Below are 18414 nucleotides of genomic sequence, written 5' to 3'. Positions count from 1 at the left end.
GAGACTTGAGTTAAGGTCACAGGTGAGGGTCACAGTGAGGGTAAGTCCCCAGAAAGAGAATGTAAGTCAATGTCCTCTGAAGTGATAGAAACATGACAATGTGTGTGTGTGTGTGTGTCGCAACAACTCTGGGTGTAGCAGAGCAAGCGCTGACTCACGCACTCCTGCTGATATGGGATGAGCAAGCAGTTTCCCTGTCCACACCAAACCCACCCTTGGATCCGTCTGGTAAACTTTTCCCAGAAAATCCCTTTATAGATTTACCCCAAACACAATTTGAGAGATTAAGGTGGAGGTTGGGAATAAAACCCCAGTGTTTAAACAGGATATAGTCTGTTGTCTGTGTCCTCAGACTTACAGTTGTCTGGGCTTACTCTACTAATTGCCGACACAGTGTATTTTGAGAACAAGTTGGGCAAAAACTGTGTTGAAAAATGAAACTGACCTACTGCAAGAAGACAGAGGATACTGCGTTCTCAGAGGGTCCTTGTTGTCTCATATCATGTGGGGGGAGCAGGAAATCTTTCTGGAAGTGCAGTTCAAGTCTTCTTTGTTGTGTTTGTGTTTGCGAGTGTGTGTCTGTGTCAGAGAGAGACAGAGAGCGAGAGAGAGAGAGAGAGGGGGGGGGGGAGAGAGAGAGAGAGAGAGAGAGCGTAGCTTCCTGGCAGAGGTACAATCAGCAAAAAGCTGTAAGACAGTACCGACACACAACTGAACATAATTGAACACTTGTCCGCATATGAATTTTCAATTTCAGATTTTTCTTGTGGCCTTCGAAGTTTCAGAAAGTGGCTGAGGAAATGTTTACCAACTGTCTGTGAAAGGATGGCCACAGCTGTGCATTAATACTTCCAGAGAAATGCTGTCGTGATCAAATTTTGCAAGTGAGTTTTGCACAGAGGCACAAGGCAGCAAAGTATCACTACAAAACACTGTTTTCAATGTCACATGAGTTGAGGGAGGAAGAGGGAGGCCTGCCAGAGTCTAACTGGCCAATCAGGTGACAGTTTCATAATTCCAGAATGAGCTAATCTCCCTCATAAAAAAAAAGAACCAGTTCCCTTTTCCATGTAAGTGCTGCAATACCATCATAAAGCACACAGCAAACACAACAGCCCCGGCTTGGAGAAATGAAACCAAGGAACTGATGCTGGCGTTAAAATAAAAGGCATTTTATTAATAGACGAGGATGATAAGCAACAGTTTCTCTTGTTGTATACTTCCCCTTCAAAAGGTGGGTGAGACACGTGACATCAGAAAATGTACAACCCTTACAGTGTTGTGTCGCCGCAGATACTTATTGTGAAACGGATAGTCACCCTTCTTCTTTTGCTGTTCCTCACAAATGGCTGTAACTCCCCCGACCCCTGACATTGTCTTAAACACTCATCTCATTTCCTTTTTTTTTTTTTTTTATCATAACAGGAACTTTGAATGGCAAGTGTTGGGGGGGGGACTCCTCAAAATACAACATTTGGACCACATCATACCACCTTTAGCTCCCTCCACAGACCTCGGGTAAAAGATCTGAGTCTCCACAGGACCTGAGACAGATATAAGAATATCTGGTCACATTCACAGCAGCTGGTATCGTATAAACAAGCTGTGAGGTATTGCAATAGCAACCAGGAGGGTTCTGCAAGATAACATAATGACAAAACAGCACCCAGAAAAGCGGCCTTGTGTCATAGCTCGGTACAATCACTATAACAACTTCACACTGATGATGACAGTACAGTCTGTGGTTCAAACAAATGACTCAGACATGAATAAACACGGCGCCTTTCTGTGTAATTAGCTGATTCACTGACTGTGTAGAACGAGCGTTAGCTGAGCCTTTGTTTCTGCTTGGTTTTCCTGGCCTGGCGTCAGCTGGATGTTCAGAGGTCTCAGGTTCGGCGGAGGCCAGAGGTCACGAGGAGTCCTGCCTCGTTCGATTGGGCAAGCAGAGGCTCTCCAGCTGCCGGGCGCGCTCGTTGTGGACAGTCACCAAGGCGCGGTTCTCCTCCGTTAGACGCCGAAACTCCTCCTCCAGGCGGGCGATCTCCACGGCCACCTTCTCATCCTCCACCAGCTCTGCCAGCAACTTCCGCCTAAGTGGATGTGTGAGATGCAGATTATAGCAGCAGGTGCACATTCTTCTATTCATTTAAAAAAGAAAAAAAAAAAACTCATCAAAATGCATTAGCAGTGTAGTGTTTCTCCAAAAGCTGCAATTAATTGGCTGTGGAGTCATTTCTTTATTCATCAATGTTTGTTTATCTCTTCTCACTGAAGTTATTGTGAAAAGCCAGAGACTGTCCCAGTTTGGCCAGAGGCGGGGAAACACCCATAGCAGGTTGTCAGTTCAGAGAAAGGCAGATTGGCAGACGCATAGTCATACCTATGAGCAATTCAGATTCTCCAGCTATCTTGTTTGTAGAATGTGGGCGGAAACCAGAGAAACCAAAATAAGTATGGACGCAATGCAAACTTAAAGAAAGGGCTGAGCTGGGGAACAAACATTGATCCTGTTGAGCAACAAAGGCAACCACTGTGGAATAAGTAAGTAAGGCATTTGGCGGGCCACGGCCAAACACTGTGCAATATTGAAGATACTCAGAGCAAATTGTTGTGTTGATATTTGGCATGAAGCTAAGTTCCAAACATATTGGTCATGAAAAACAGTTCGAGCACAATCACATTCAGGCACATGACCACCACTCAGGCAGGTTTCATGGTCTCCCTGAAGAGACTGAGATGAAGTGCATTATCTTATATTGCTAATTGCTTATTTATTAGTAAAATGTCTTTCATTTCTGATGAGTTTGTGGCAGATTTGATCAGGTTTGTTCTGGCCTGACAAATGTTTCTCTGCTCCACTGGTATTTTTGGTATCTTGCCTTGTATGTACATGACACAATAAATAACATAACAAACTAGCAAATACTTTTCCCATCACAACTATCTTTGCCAACGAAGCCCAACCGAAATGAAAAACTCCAGCTCTGGTTTAGACAGCATGACCTGACTTTGCCTGGCAAACAGCGATTTCACACTCTGGGAAGAGATCAGCCTTTGGACTTTGAAAGGCAGTGTAAGCATACACGCACACACACGTACGTGTAGAATGTGCGCGTCATGGCCTCAGAGAGTGTCAGTGTTGTATTACAGCTGGGAAGTGCCAAGTCACATAACAGCAGCATCAACAAAGAGGAAAAGGAGTCTATATTCGACAATACGTGCTGCTGTGGAGCTTTAATGATGGCTGCACTGGTTTTTATTCACTTGGATGTGATGTTAAGGGATTTAAAGGCATCAGATTCATATACATTTGAGCTTAATTCACACACACATGTGACAGGATGACAGAAAATCTTCCAACTATGTTGAGGAAACAAAGATCAGATTGACTATTTCTCGACTTTGTTTCAATTAACATTTAGTTAAAATCACATTTTCTTTAGAATTAATACGGTATGCAAGGTGTCATGTTTACATGGAAAGACCTTGTTGAACTTGCTGAGTCCAAAACGACCTGTCATTAACAGTCAGCTTAAATAATGAAATGCTAATTTCTCAGTTTCAACTGACTATTCATTTTAAATCCTCGTGTCCTAAGAATATCAGGTTCCGACAATTCATTCCCCGAAAGGCCATATCCACAAATGAGGAATGATAACAAAAAATGGTAAGTGAGTCTCTGCATCAACAATCTGTTTCTAGTTTTTATACGTTTCTCTGAGGCTGGGAATCTGAGTTGATAAGCACATGTTTTAAGGCCATGTTTTAATATTTAATATCACATGCCCGCCCGAAACAAGAAGGAGGACATGTGCTTACTGTAGTTTATGATTTTACACTCCATACAAAACACTGAATTACAGGAAAAGATGAGTGATTCAAATGCTTCAAACAAGTTTAAACACGCTTGTGCACATGCATATTTGTGTGTGTGTGTGTGTGTGTGTGTGTGTGTGTGTGTGTGTGTGTGTGTGTGTGTGTGTGTGTGTGTGTGTGTGTGTGTATGCATGAGTGACAGAGAGAGCCTCAAAAAGGAGAAGAGATCTTTTTCAATTGAAAAGAATTCATCCAGCAACCAGAGAACACAAATACCTTGCCCTGTGTCCCAAAATAAATTCAAAACTTTTAACACAGACATGAATGTTGAAAAGGAAAGTCAAATTTTTATGACTATTTCACAATGGGCCAACCTCTTGCGTAATCTCTTTGTATCATAATGATACCAGTATCAGACTTGACAACATTAGGCCTCGTATCAATGTCTGAGTCAACATTTCGGTACATGCTGAGGAGGGTTTTTCCAGCTTTACGAGATCAATGTTTTTGTTGATGTTATGTTGAGTTCATTGGCTTGATGGAATTGACTGATTTAGTAAAAACTGGGGAGTTACAGGGGTTAAAATTCACAATACAGATGAGTGCTACAGCACAACTTGATACTGACCAAAAGCAGACAGAGTGATTTTTGGAAAATCCCTCCGCGGTGTGTTAAAGTCTTGTTCCTGTTGTCAACCTTGCAACACATTATTGTAATCTTCCCCATATGGGAAGTAACAAAACGTTCATTATCATGCATATCTGAAGAGAATATGAAGATATTCATATAAAGATATAAGAATAACATTATATTCTTAGTATTGGAGTAAAAGCATGACTTGTTGCACTGCCTCCACTGGTTTCTAGTTGTGCTTCAATTCATCGTGAGAGTTCATCTAACTCTGTGTATGTGTACGTGTCAATCGATGTTGGCATGAGCGACGGTGTGAAAAGAGAGAACCAAGAGTTTCTACCGGCATGACTCATCACGTTCTTATCTAAACTCAAGGCTAAAGTCATCCCATCACAGTCTGCCTGCTGTTCTCTATTTAGGAACTGCCAAGTGGTGTGTGTGTGTGTGTCTGTATGTGTGTGTGTGTAGGTGTGGTGGGGTAACGGCAAGGGTCTTGAAAATCCCTCTGCTAAGACTACCCACAGCTGCTGAGGGGACAGGGGACAGTGCGCACTGTTTGTGTGTTACACACCCCTGCTTATGTATACACAGCACATATGTGCATTAACACATAAAGCAGCTCTCGCTCAATTACACCTGACAAGGGTTGCAGTTGGTGTAATACTCACCCCAGCAGAGGCGTTACTTTTCCCAGATATGACCCTGACTCAACAAAAGAAACCCATTGTACAGAGCAACCTTCACACCCACACTCATCACACATGCTTGATCTTGTTTCTAAATTAAAAGTAATTTCAATAGTAAAAAAAAATACATCTGAAATCAAAGTTATATATTACCAGCTGCTCAAATATCATCTTACCTAGAGCAGTCTCAGGAGACGGTGTGCTAAATGCTGTATGGAAGCTGTTAACATGTGCCATCTGGTGGCCACTCTGATCCGAAATGCCTTGCAGTCTTAGAAGCGCATTTGCTCTCCTCAGTGGTGGAAAGTAACTGAGCACATTTACTCGAGTACTGTATGCATATATAGAGCTTTGTACTTTACTTGAGTATTTCCATTTTCTGCTACTTTCTACCTCTACTCTACATTTCAGAGGGAAATATTGTACTCCACTCCACTTATCTGACAGCTTTAGTTACTGGTTGCTTTGTTGATTCAGATTATTAACACAACATATAACTAACTAATTAATTATGATGCGTCGTTGAAAGCTATACAGCAGTATATAAAGTGGCTGAAATTAGCTCCACCTCTCCCAGCTGCAACATTAAAGTGATGAACAGAATAACGAATCAATTATTATATTTGAATATTATAACTATATTATTGAGAAATGGCCCTCTCTACACAATGAACACATTTGCTTTTGATACTTAACATTTTTTGGATTCTAACACTCATGTACTTTTACTTAAGAAAGTATTTTCACACTGTTGTAATGCTACTCATACTTCAGAAATCTATCAGTATGGATCTCCCATTTTATTTAACAAAGGGACTTACTTGCGGTCCTCAAGCATGGCGATCTCGTGTTTGACCTGGTGAAACTCTCTCGCCATCCTGCAGTGCTCCTTGTACACCTGAACGCTCTCTCTCAGAGACACACAGGGGGGCACTGGCTGCAAGAGGCCAGAGAGAGAGCTGTGATATCAGAGAGATACCCGCTACTAAGCGAAACAAATATCACACAAGCAGCGCTATTTTCAGACCTGGACCTGCAAATTCTCTTTTCCCTGACATTGTTTCTAATCACTACTTATGCTAAAAGGCTGCTAAAGGGATAATCCCTAATGGCTTCAGTGACCATCTGACCTCTCCCACAGTGCCCCAGCAGCAACATTGTCAAGTACTTTGATCCATGACAGGTTATCTCCAGCAGTGATGGAAGAACATTCATGAAATCTGCTGCAGATATCACGACTGGTGAAATGTGACATTGCTGCGCTTGAGGACAAGTGAGAACTAGCATGTCTGAGACCAGATCAGAAGATTGCAAGGTTGCAAAAGACAAAAAATGCTCACTGTCCTATTAATTGAAATTTATGATGTGATACTTGGCAGCCTCCGTTAGCCTGTTGTTCGGTGTATGGAGTGTATCATTCATTGGCCTGGTACTCCTGTTCTCATTTGATACTCTAAACCAACATGCACTTTATGTGACCCTGACACTGGCGCACGGTGAAGGATAATTCAATGACAACACTAATAGCAGAGCGATTGCACACAGGAAAAACACTGATTCAAAGGGTGGGTAAGCTAAACCCACGCTTCTGCACACACAGGTTGCAGGTACAGATTCAGTTTCTACCCTAAAATTCCACCATTCCTCACATAATGATACTTAATACAGGAAAGTGAAATTTCTGCTGTGCATTTTCCCTGAGGAGCAGCCAGTGTGCAGTGCCCAGGGACCAACTTCTCATGAGCCAGTGGTTAAGAGCGCTGACCTATGATGCATGTTTTGACAGCAGGGGGAAAAACCCACACAAGCATTGAAACTCCACAGAGAAAGTTGGGAATCGAACACTGGACTTTCTAGCTGTCAGGCAACAGCGCTAACCACTGATCGGCCAGTTTATTGCAGGATTCTGGTCAATTGTGAGTTAGTTATTTATAATAATGGCATAATTAATAGCATTATAAAGATGCAGCATTAAGCTGCAAAACAGCCAGACATGAAATTCAAAACACTAATAGCTTTGTTCAGGATTGATGGATTTTTCCTTTAAAGGCTTGTAATTCTGTTCTTTACCAGCACTGTGAATTTAAATTCACTGTCTTCTCTTCCATATTCTGCCGCTCCTCTCCTGCGCCGCTCTGTGAATGAGGTGTGTGTGCTCAGTGTGATGTGATGCTGCAGTATGTACTGAGTACCTGTAATCGCTGTTCAAGTTCCGGGAAAGTCTGAGGGAGGTCCTCCACATCTTTTACATCTATTGAAACAGAAGATATTATTTAGTTATGACTGATTATTGTGGAAATAATAATATTTAGAATGCCATTGATTAAATATTGACCTAAACACAAAGAATAATCAGTACAATGATAGTGATAGTTACAGTGATCATATATTGGTCGACAATACCAACAATTTAACATTGTAATTTGATGGTTTTGTATTACTACAAATTGCATACCCCTTACTGCTGAGCATGTTCCAAAGCAGACAGTACGGTTTCTGCAATGGTGGAACAAGTACTCAGATGTTCTACTTAAAATCAAAAGCAGCATTAAATTGCAGCTGTGAAGAAATAAATGTTTCTACTTGAGTAAACATTTAGAGGAAGTGCACAAAATGTACTTAAAACATCAAAAATAGTAGTAATTATTAAAATGTAGTGATCATATATTTCTAATCAATGTAGTACTGTATTGCAGCACTAACATGTAACTATAACAGCGCATCTTTTGATCAGATGATCATTCTTGTTTTGTCTAAAATCTTAATGTGCAAAATAACTAGTAACTGTAGCTATCAGATAAATGTAGTGGAGTGAAAAGTACAACGTTTGTCTCCTGAATGCAATGAATGATCCAGTATTTATTGTACTTTCCACTTCTGGTTTTCAGAGTGATTTCCTTTAATTTAATTAGTGTCATTTTCTTGTCAAATATAAGTCAGAATCATGTGGTGATACAAATGCATGCAGCAACTGTTTTGATATGTTGGAAGCATTGCAGGAAGCTTGCAGTGCTGCAGCTCCGTCCTTTAAAAAAGCAGAAAGACAAACAAGCAACAATTTATCCTTTAACTTTTTCATAAATATTGTTTGCTGTATGTCCTTGATGCACAGCCAAATGACTTACAGGCAGTTGCTTTAATGCTTTTCTCTCCCTCATAAATGGCCACAAATGAAACACTATAGGGGCCTCTTATATGACACCACATCATAGCAACACAGTGCTACACTTATAAATGAGCCATGTCCTCTTACTGTATAGCAGTAATGAGCTGTCAGACTGAAAGACAGGCAGGGTAAGAGTACAGGGGGGCAACTATGTGAGCAGACAAACACAGTGGGCAGAAAGAACAGACAGGCCAGATGTATGGACAGAGAGGGATTCAGACAGACAGACAGACAGACAGACAGACAGACAGACAGACAGACAGACAGACAGACAGACAGACAGACAGACAGACAGACAGACAGACAGACAGACAGACAGACAGGTTGTCTGCACTAGCGTCTGCCTCGCCAGTAATGTCCCCCTGGAGTTGTGGAACACATGTGGAGAATCCTGGGATGATGCAACCTTCTAAAAGCAGGAGTATTAGCGGGCCTGCCTGCAGCCATGGGGCCAATTATGATGTGGAATAAATACAGTTCTCATGCTTAGGATTGACACAGTATGGGGTTATAACTATGCCTGGCATGAAGTCATGAGGGGCCTAGAGGATGATCCCCAGACGGAGCACAGGTCTCAGCCCCCCTGCCGAGAAACACGAGTTCAAAGAGACGACAACATGATCGTCTGGGGAATATTTTGGAGGCTGGGGTCGGATTGTGCCTGAACAGCTCTGGGGCTACAACTAAAACTAAAGCAAGGCAGGTAATCGTGCTACTGACTATGTCCACAAGCAGACAAAAACTCACTGGAAAGTGAGGTGAAACTACACTGAATAAGAAAAAAATACTGATGGATGAACATGGAGATGGATGAAATGAAGAAACAAGATAGACACAAGGGAACAGCGATGCGAACGATTAAGAAACAAAAAAATGATTCAGGAAGAGGCCATGTCGCCATGCACAAACAAGCAGAATTCAATGATTTCACTGTTCAATGACTCTCTGCTCAGAGTGGGAGTAGTGGGTGTCGTTCCTACTACAGCCCTTCATCTCACTTCCTAAGAGAAAGACAGGGGGATCAGAGGTGGGTGGAGTGGGACTAGAAGTGTTAACTGCTTATAAATATAGGCCAGTGTTCTAAAAGCTGAACAGTGAATCAGGCAGCGGGACACTGTTAGTATTAGAGGGGAAACCTGACTCTGCCATTGCATAGCTGCAGCTGCTGTCCCAGTGCCTGGCCCCACTGCAGTAAAACATCCTGACAGACAGACAGTACCTACCATAGGTAGGTTATGTGTGCGTGGGACAGAGAACTGTGCATGTTTTAACTGAAGATTGAAAAATGTTAGTCACATGGAACGCTGCAGAATTGCTAACGATGGTGCACACGTGCGTTTTGCAAGCGCACAGCTGCACACATGCATGTGTGGTTGTTTTTTTTAATATGCTGCGGTCTTACAGAAATAGAGGGGGCACCTGTCTCAGCTACAGCTTAGAAGAATGAACACAGTTAAAGTGATAGGGTGTGCGTGCGTGCGTGCGTGCGTGCGTGCGTGCGTGCGTGCGTGCGTGCGTGCGTGCGTGCGTGCGTGTGTGTGTGGAGGGTGGGAGGCATGGGCAGATTGTGCCTTGTCTGTTTTGGTGGGAAGAATGTCGTGCATGTGTTACCACACATACTGGAAATGCAGTAAGAGTAGAGCTCCGAGCTTTGTCGGGTGTTAAATGAGCAATTGGGTAACTCAAAATAAGTTGTTGCAATCATTTTGAGATAGTGGAACACAGGTGTTCGTGTGTGTGTGTGTGTGTGTGTGTGTGTGTGTGTGTGTGTGTGTGTGTGTGTGTGTGTGTGTGTGTGTGTGCGTGTGTGTGTGTTTGCCTGTGTGAAATGAGCGTATGGCAGTGTGTGTGGGTGGCTGTGGGTGCGTGTGTGTTTACCTGATGTGTCGTCGAGGCTGAAGGCGATTCTAACTTCAGATTTATCAGGAGACACTCTTCTGGTTGAGGTGATCATTTATCCCTTCATGAGGCCACAGCACAAAACAGAGCTGTTAGCACCATCAAAAGGGCCTCATGAAAGACGAGTGATTATGTAATAATCAAACGATTAGTTTATCAGCTGAAAACAGACATTTTCCAGCTTCATTAAGACGGTGATTTCCTCCTGCCTTGTTCTGTTTTGCACGACTCTGGGTTTTAAACTGTTGCTTGGACAGTGCAAGAAACTTAATGACAAATTGCTTCCGATGCGAATTCATTTTATGGACCAAACAATTCATTTTTTGATCAAATCAGCATATTAATCACCAGTCCCTCTGTGATGTCTGTGTAGTGTCCGAGGCGAACAGTGCTGTTTGTATTCCGGGCTAGTCCATGATTGTGATTTTAATCAGAGAGAAAAGCTCAACACTGAACTCAGCAGGTGTGGCGTTCAGCTGGAATGAAAGTCTGCAGACTGTTTGAAAAAGCATGTGATTAAACCACACCAGTGTGGGGTCTTGTGATCACAGACACATGCACACACACACACACACACACCAGTTTCATCATGCATTTAGAGTTGCAGCAGGATTAAATAATTAGGGAGCTTTGACAGACTGGCTCTGAGGTCTGGGTTTTGGTATGCCCCCCTCCAGTGAAGGTACAGGCTTTTTATATCAGGGCATTTGCCTGCTTTAACCCCGGTAAACCCTCTGTCTCACACAACATACTGTACCTCAATGACCTTCTACATCCAGCAAATAAGCACTTTTTTAATTAGTCTCTCTCAGTGTTTGGGAAGGGGATGAAAGGTCGATTTTGAACTGATCAAAACACGCATTGTATCAAAATATGAGTGATAGTAAGTGCACACACTGCACACAATGAAGGCACACACTGTAATCCACATTATGATGGAGACTAGCTTTTTTCACACATGGACTAGCTCTTGCATGCACTGTGGAGCTGAAAAAGGATCCATCTGGACCTGCAGGTCGTTGTTACCTGAAGCAGCACGAACCCGAGCCAGGAAATTCCGTATTAAAAAGTTTGGGGAAGCAGTGCGCGTCCTCAGTGGTGACTGTCTGCTCCCGGTCGGGACCTCTGCGGAGGTCTCTTCAGGAAAAGCGCAGCTCCGTCACTCAGCCGCTGCCAAGATCTCCGAGAGTTGCCCACCGCGTCCCTCTGGAGACTCCAACTGTATTATTTTGTACTCAGAAGTTTTCCACCATAGTCGAGGCGTCCGCTGCCCTGGTGTCAGTCAGAGGCGCTCCCGCAGATCGACTTTACGTGGGCATGGGACATGTTATCCACGGAGTGCGGCCACGCGGCGCAGAGCAACACAACAGGGCGCAGGCGGTGGAGGAATGCCGTCCGCTGTCCCCCTGTGGCGGCCCGGGCCCAATTAAATGTCTCAGATGACATGACTCCAGCCCGCAAAAATGCCCATTGCTCCAGCACTGCTTTGAGTGACATGGTCATGCCGCTGGGATGGTCTTTGGCTGTGCAATAACTGTGCAATGAGACAGTTGCTCAGAATGAACATCTCATGCTATAATAGTCAAGAAGAAAATAGAGCATCCTAGTCTGTTTATCCGTTTTTGTTGTTTAGGGAATAGAACTGGGGATGTTAAGGGGAGTTTCTTTGCAGTACATAGTCTACACAGTGGTGTGATTCAGCCACTTAAAGGTGGCTTTTTAAAGGGACACTCCACCAAATGTTTTTGTTTTTTGTCTGTTTATTGTTTAGGCCCACGCATCATAACACCTGTGACTCAGACTGGGATTTAAACATTTTTTCAGAAGATTTTCTTGCAAACATAGACAATATAATAAGTGGATGGAGTTTCCGGGTCTGAAAAGTGAAGCTGATGTCTAAGTGCCTTAAACCTGCATTCTTCCTAATGGCCAACAGGGGGCGACTCCACTAGTTGCAAAAAGAAGTCAGATTGTGTGTTAACTCACTTCTCTCTTGATTTATTACCTCAATAAACAGTTTCTTAATGAGTTCATGGTCTCTATCACTACTTTTAAGTCTTCTTCAATGCAGCATGATGTTCATTTTGTAAATTATGGTCCCATTTGGATTGAAATAGACGATAAAGCAGCTTATGCTTTAGGTCTGGGCTACCTTGTGATCAAGAAGTTGCTTCAGTGGGTCCTTCGGTTCTCAGTGAGAACCAGTCAGGGTACAGGTGTAGCCATACGTATCCTCCCCAGCTCCACATGCTCATCCAATTATGATCACTTCTGGTTCCATCAAACTAAGATAGTCATGTCCATAATGCCAAACTTGACTTACTTACTTCTCGTAGCTGTTCAATGAAAACAATGCACCATCAAATTCTGCGATTTTGAATTTTTCAGATAAATTGAAAGAGATGTTTCCCAGTTTGAGGAAATTCAGTTAATTCAGTCAGTTATTTGCTCAGAAAAAGTTGATGGAGAGAATTCTTGTTTTCACACAGCAGCAGTGATTTGTGTTTGATTTGAAGAGTCCAGAGTTGCTGAAAAAATAAAATAAAATGCAACTTGGGAAAAAGGCACCACACCCTGGATTCCATCTGGTGACTTTATATGCAGTCAAATGAGTGAAGGTGAGTGCATGAATGTGCATAACCAGAATTCATAATAGGCCTAAACATTATCATAATGATAATATGAGGAAGGGTATGAAGAGGAAAGAAGCATCATACATCAGGCTCTGCCGCCCACTGACAGAATTAGTGCAGTTTTACTGTATATAAGACCAGTTCACCTGCACACCTGAATTCCTCCTGCATTATTTACAGCCAGGCTTTCAGAAGGTAGCAGAGAAAGTGAGACAGAGAGACAAACAGAGAGAAATAAATGATGGCCTGCACCTCCAAGAGTCTTCCTCCTCCTCGTTTGTCTTCATTGACAGGCTGTTGACACAGACCTGCCTTATCAGCCCCAGAGACTGTTCATCTCATTGTGATGGATGGGGCTCGCTCAAACGTCTGCCACTCTTTTACACCTGAGTCGTAGTTTAAATTTGACTCTTCTGTACTTGTATGTACGGTTTTTGGGCGTACAGTTGAGTATCGTGTAGTGGTACATAAACCAGACGTGACAGGTTTGAAGGTTTTGCGAGATTTGCACAGAGAGTTAGAAATACCACAAGAAATATGCTAATTCTTTCTGATGTAAAGCTGATTTTTATAATGCTGTTTTATACAAGGTGGTTCGATTTATCCGTCTGTAATATTCTGCCCTTTGGGCAATTTGGAATGTCAAAAACAACTCTTTGAGCCGTCTCTCTATCTTGCTTTCTCTAGAGTTTTACTTTCAATCTCTCTCTGCTCATCTGTGCCAGAGGTATAGAAGTATGGATCATAATCTCTGACCTTCTTACTCAGAGCACAAACAGACAGATGTCACTATCCCTTCACCTCTCCCCATTTCTCTTTCACCCCTCCACCGCCAGGTTTAGGGCTCTGTGTCTCAGGATCATTGCAGCAAATAGTTTCTGTGGGTGATTCAGGTGAGGTCGCCTCAGGTTAGCGAGGAGGAGCGGAGTCGTGCTCAGCCGTGCAGAATGCCAAGGTCAGAGTTGTAATCCATGGCCTTATTCATGATGGATTAGATAATGATAAAAAAAAATACTGACTTTGGTTTTGATTAAGAATTATGGGGTTAGGAGATTAGAGGCAAGCAAACGCTATTACATTGGACGGAGCTCAATCCCAGAATTAATCTGAATACCAAAAAAGAGAAAACTCATTACATGAAGAGATTAAGAAAAGCTCGGTCCAGTTCTCTAAGGATGCAGACAAACCGGCGCACACAATCCACTGAGAGAAGTGCCACAACAAAACCTCTGACTCCACTCATTTCTAAAGTATTTACATCCATTTATTGCTCTTTCCTGTTTGAAATGTCACTGCATTAGCTGGTAAAAGCAGGAGATCGGAGGTCAGTTTTGAAAAGTCCTGACATTGCTGATACTGAATTGTGCTAAGATTTCATACTTATGGTGCTCCATTAGCAGTTTCCTCCCTCTTTTTCCCCTCTGCAGTTAGTTTCTAACCTACATTTGTTCACATTGACATTGCCAGTCCAATCTTTAGTGCATTTGTGCGTGCTGAATGATTGTATTCTTTACTTGATTGTGATTTTACTGGTGGCAGTATTTCCAGAATGTCAGGAACACTGAATTGCTGGCTTCAACAGGCTTTTCCAAAACAACACGTAGTAAAAGTCTGGCCCACTGACAGAGTACAGGGCAGGTGTGCAGTAAGACAACCGCGGTAAAGGAAGGACTAGAAAGTAAAGCAATGAAGAGATTTAAAGGGTTAAGCAAGAGGTGGCAGAGAGACAAAGAGCATTAGTGAACTCTTACATCCCTCTTCCTCTTAGATTCATTTCTTTTAGCCTGGGGTAAAGTTCACAGGACAGAAACAAGCCTGAGGATATGGGGAAGGGACGCTATGGGGACGGTAAGGATTTGTAAAATGAAAATATTAATCGATCCTCTCTGTATTCATGCTGCACAGAGGTAATTGTGCTGCAGCTGCTGGGAACATATTCATCCCTCATTGTGATTACCTGCGGGTCAAGGCCACCGCGCTGCTTACACTGCTGTCGGGCGATAGATCTTCTTCCTGCTTTGAATCTGTGGAAAAGCACACTTGTTTGTCTGAGCAGTGAGTAAATTGATTTTGTAAATTAGTCAAACAAAATCTAATTCAACTGACGTTTTCATGAAACGTCTTTCAGCGCGTATTTCTCTTTTATGAGGAATCTTTGCTTTTGTTGGAATGACTTGCAAAATAAATGTTTTATGTTAATATTATGGTTCTTTCAGTGGGTCATGATCTGATATCATGAATTCTAATGTGGTGGCTGATGTGAGGTATTTAACTTTTAACATACTTTAAAACAAGCTTCCCACATGCTGGAGATCCAGTGTCTGTACTGGGAGACAAGATCTTCCCTCAGGCTTTCAAATTTGACAACCGCAAACAGAGAAAAATTGACTTTTTGAAGGAAAAAAAAAAAAAAAAAAGATGGCTACTCCCAGGGGAGCAAGGAAATTGTGTTTTGTCTTTGGCCGCCTGAGAATTTCATGCATATTAAAAAAAAAAAAAAAAACTTCTCATTTTGTCCTTTCCTTCTCCCTGTATCATATCCTTTCTCCGGTGCACAGGCAGCTATGTTATGATCACAAACATTTGTGAGGCTGCGTGTGTGTGCGTGTGTTGCCGAGGGGGGGGGGTATGTCTGTGATGTGGGTGCTTGAAGGGTATAAAACAGCAGGTGTGTTCCTGACTTTCCTTAGAGGTCCTTATCTCTTTTCTCTGGCCAGAGTTGGCTCAGCAGTCCTCTCTGAAGCTACTTTGCTGCCTGCCAGCAGGCGCACAAAGAAGCACGCTCACACACCACTGCCAACCGGAAACAAACTGGACAACATTTTTAAAAAATGCAAAAATCTTTTTACTCTGAAAATCAGTGAAATCGTGACACATTTACACAATGGGAGTATCTTTAAAGTGTGCAGATTGAACTCTGCAAACTGCTCAGAGCAGCGGACTACGGCCACGAGGGAACAGCGATGGTTTCAACTACGAGCGAGCTTTCATTCGCGTGGTCGTCACCTGTTTTAACATTACTCATGTTGACAGAAGGCCAAGACTTTGTAAACTACATCTACAGTACATTGTCTAATGTATTATCCATACACATACAGTATAAAGACAGGGGAGATGGGGAAACAACTTCACATCATCCGGAGGCTCACAAACAAATCCGAGGAGTGGAAAGCGATCAATCGAGCAGTCTCTGATCTAAGTCCCATCAGTTCTTGTAGCTCCAAGGCTCATGTGCTGGAGTCTCGCCGCGCTCCCTCTCTCTTTGCGGTGGGTTTGGGTTGACAGAGGATGCAAGCTGACCTTGCTCCGCTGTGGGGTCGCGACCTCCTCCGTATGCCTTTGTAACACTGCAGGGAGATGCCCAACTCCTCCATCATTGTGCTGAAAGACACACACTGCCAAAGAGAAAACAATTACAGGCCTGGGTTAAGACACCAATAAAGCTGATTTCCAATAAAGTCATTAAGCACTATGGCCACGAGTTTAAAGACTGTGTGAATGTGCTAACATAAAAAAAATACTGCTGCTCCATAATTGGATAAACTAGGGAATTACTGGACACAGCATTAACTGAAAAGCTATACTAATTCACTTTTAAAGCTAAGGCAATGACATTTGATTCAGCTTGATGTGCTGAATGTGACAGCCAGTGACTGCAAGCCATCTCTCAAGCCTGACCACACAAACACCAGAAACGACAGAACACAAACACACTGTAAATTTACCTTAAAGAGTTTCTCAGAGTTCGGTTGTCTCATTGTGAAATCCAGTTACACAGACAAGATATGAAGGACGTGTGCTGTGCAACATCCTAATGCAGGGAGCTATGAATTCATAATATGGTAATTATTTGAAATGATCAAAGAGAGGGCCATCTGAAATGAGAAGCCTCGGGCTTATTTGATTCTGCAGAATAATACATCGCGCGGAACTCATTAATCTTCGATCATGTTTATTTGCCTTTTATTCTCCTCTCCTCCAGAGGGGGTGCTCGCTAAATTTATTTGAGCAAATTATCATTCATGGCGCAAACTTGTCCCGTTTTTATCTGATGGTCTTTGCATCCAAGGACCATAGAAGGTCTTCCCCGCTTTTATCTGAAGGCTTTGCCGAAGGCCTTTCAAACTAATATGGCTTCCTGCAGGGTTTCCCACGAATATCAGAAACACTCAGCCTCAGTGGAAAAAAGCCTACCTCGTACCAATCCCACCTTAAAGACTGAGAGAGAGGAGCAAAAACCTCACATTCACTTCATGTATGTTCAAAAGCAAGGATGGGGCGATATTACTACATGGGCTCAAGAACACTTCGTCAAACAGCTCGTCTGCACTACGCAGCATCCCAACTTTTTTGGAATCAGGGTTTTATTCTGGAGACAAATTGATCTTGCGATTAGATAACAAGGTCAGTCCAGAGGAGCAGTGAAGACCTTGAAATTTCATATCCTGCTGTGATCCAATCCATTATTGCCAAAGTTAAAATGTCTTGCAGTCACCGGAAGTTATTTATGAAATTACAACTTTACTTTTGGCTTAAGATCTGCGCCAGGGGACACCTTAACGTGACATGTTGTTCCATCACTGTTATCCACGTTTCAGCCAACCAAACCAGTCCACCAACGAGCTTAATGAGGAGGAAAATATTCAAATAACTTTTCCTATCTTTTGATTTCCCAAATGGCATTCAAAGTCTGCTCCTAAAGTACACACCAACGCCTACGGAGACTGCACTGAACGAAGCTAAACTTGGGGGCTGGTGTTGGAAGGCTACAAACAAGAAGCAGCAGCAGGGCAGCACTGCAGAGCAAAAGGCTGTTTACATGAACTTAAACGTCTCATTTTGCAAGCTATCTTGAAGTTTAATAATTTTGCGCTTGAAATGACGCAAACAGCTGACTCACACAATTTATTTAACAACTTGCAACTTCAGCTTTCCTGAGTGTTTTCCCTAATTGCAGTCTGTATTTTCGGGCTTTTATCAGTAAAGTGCCTCTTACATGCTGTATAATAAGAGCATGCAAATAAGAGGGGGTGGTCAATTATGAAGCACGCATGCCTGCCTGAAGATGAGGTCTAGTCTAGTCTGTAAAGTCTGAAATGCACCCAGTTACACAGTATAAAACAACCCTGTAATCTTATTAAACTTTGTCATAACTTACTCTGGCCTTAGGACATAAATGAATACAAAACTTCAGTTCAGAAGTAAACAAAAAACATTTTGCAGGGAAGAAGTGTGAGCACGAGAGGCAGGTGCTGAGGGTGGAATGGTTATGGTAATTGGGATTGGCCGACACAGGTGTAGGTCTTCTGGGACAGAGAGAGGAACACCTGGTTACAAACCTACGTCTAGACTTTGTATGTGTAGTAAATGTGCTGCCATGGCTACTCTGTGTCATCCCCCAGTAGCCTGCCGCTCTCCAGATCAGTAGATAAGGAGGTGCCAGAGGAGGAGGTGGAGCCACGCCGCTGGAACTGACGGGACTGCACTCCGTAAAAGAAACAAAAGGCCTGACACAAGCATGCATAGAAAAAAGGATGGAGGGGGGAAAAACAAAAGAGATGAGACAAACGTGTGAAA

At 42.8% G+C, this 18414-nt stretch overlaps 2 protein-coding genes across 5 annotated transcripts in view; both read right to left on the bottom strand.

Moving 5' to 3' along the window:
* Positions 1-1174: 1174 nt before the first annotated feature.
* Positions 1175-11525, bottom strand: map3k7cl (map3k7 C-terminal like). Its single transcript, XM_070983351.1, has 5 exons — positions 11231-11525; positions 10184-10265; positions 7332-7390; positions 5961-6076; positions 1175-2093 (listed from the first exon to the last, which is right to left on the bottom strand). Exons 2-5 carry the CDS (start codon positions 10257-10259, stop codon positions 1913-1915), a joined length of 432 nt encoding a protein of 143 aa, XP_070839452.1. The 5' UTR covers positions 10260-10265; positions 11231-11525; the 3' UTR covers positions 1175-1912.
* Positions 11526-15663: 4138 nt separating this feature from the next.
* The window catches only part of grik1a (glutamate receptor, ionotropic, kainate 1a), a 30422-nt gene continuing 27671 nt past the window's right edge, over positions 15664-18414 (bottom strand). For 2 of the 4 annotated variants that reach the window (XM_070983026.1, XM_070983029.1), the window contains one exon: positions 18177-18344. In XM_070983026.1, coding sequence (XP_070839127.1) covers positions 18219-18344 — 126 coding nt within the window. In that variant the 3' untranslated portion in view covers positions 18177-18218. Of the gene's footprint in view, positions 16233-18176; positions 18345-18414 lie in introns of those variants that run through there. The other 2 variants (XM_070983027.1, XM_070983025.1) reach the window with 2 other exon arrangements.

This window comes from Chaetodon trifascialis, chromosome 16 (assembly GCF_039877785.1).
Source record: "Chaetodon trifascialis isolate fChaTrf1 chromosome 16, fChaTrf1.hap1, whole genome shotgun sequence".
NCBI lineage: Eukaryota > Metazoa > Chordata > Actinopteri > Chaetodontiformes > Chaetodontidae > Chaetodon > Chaetodon trifascialis.
This window is presented reverse-complemented; position numbering and strand designations above follow the sequence as displayed.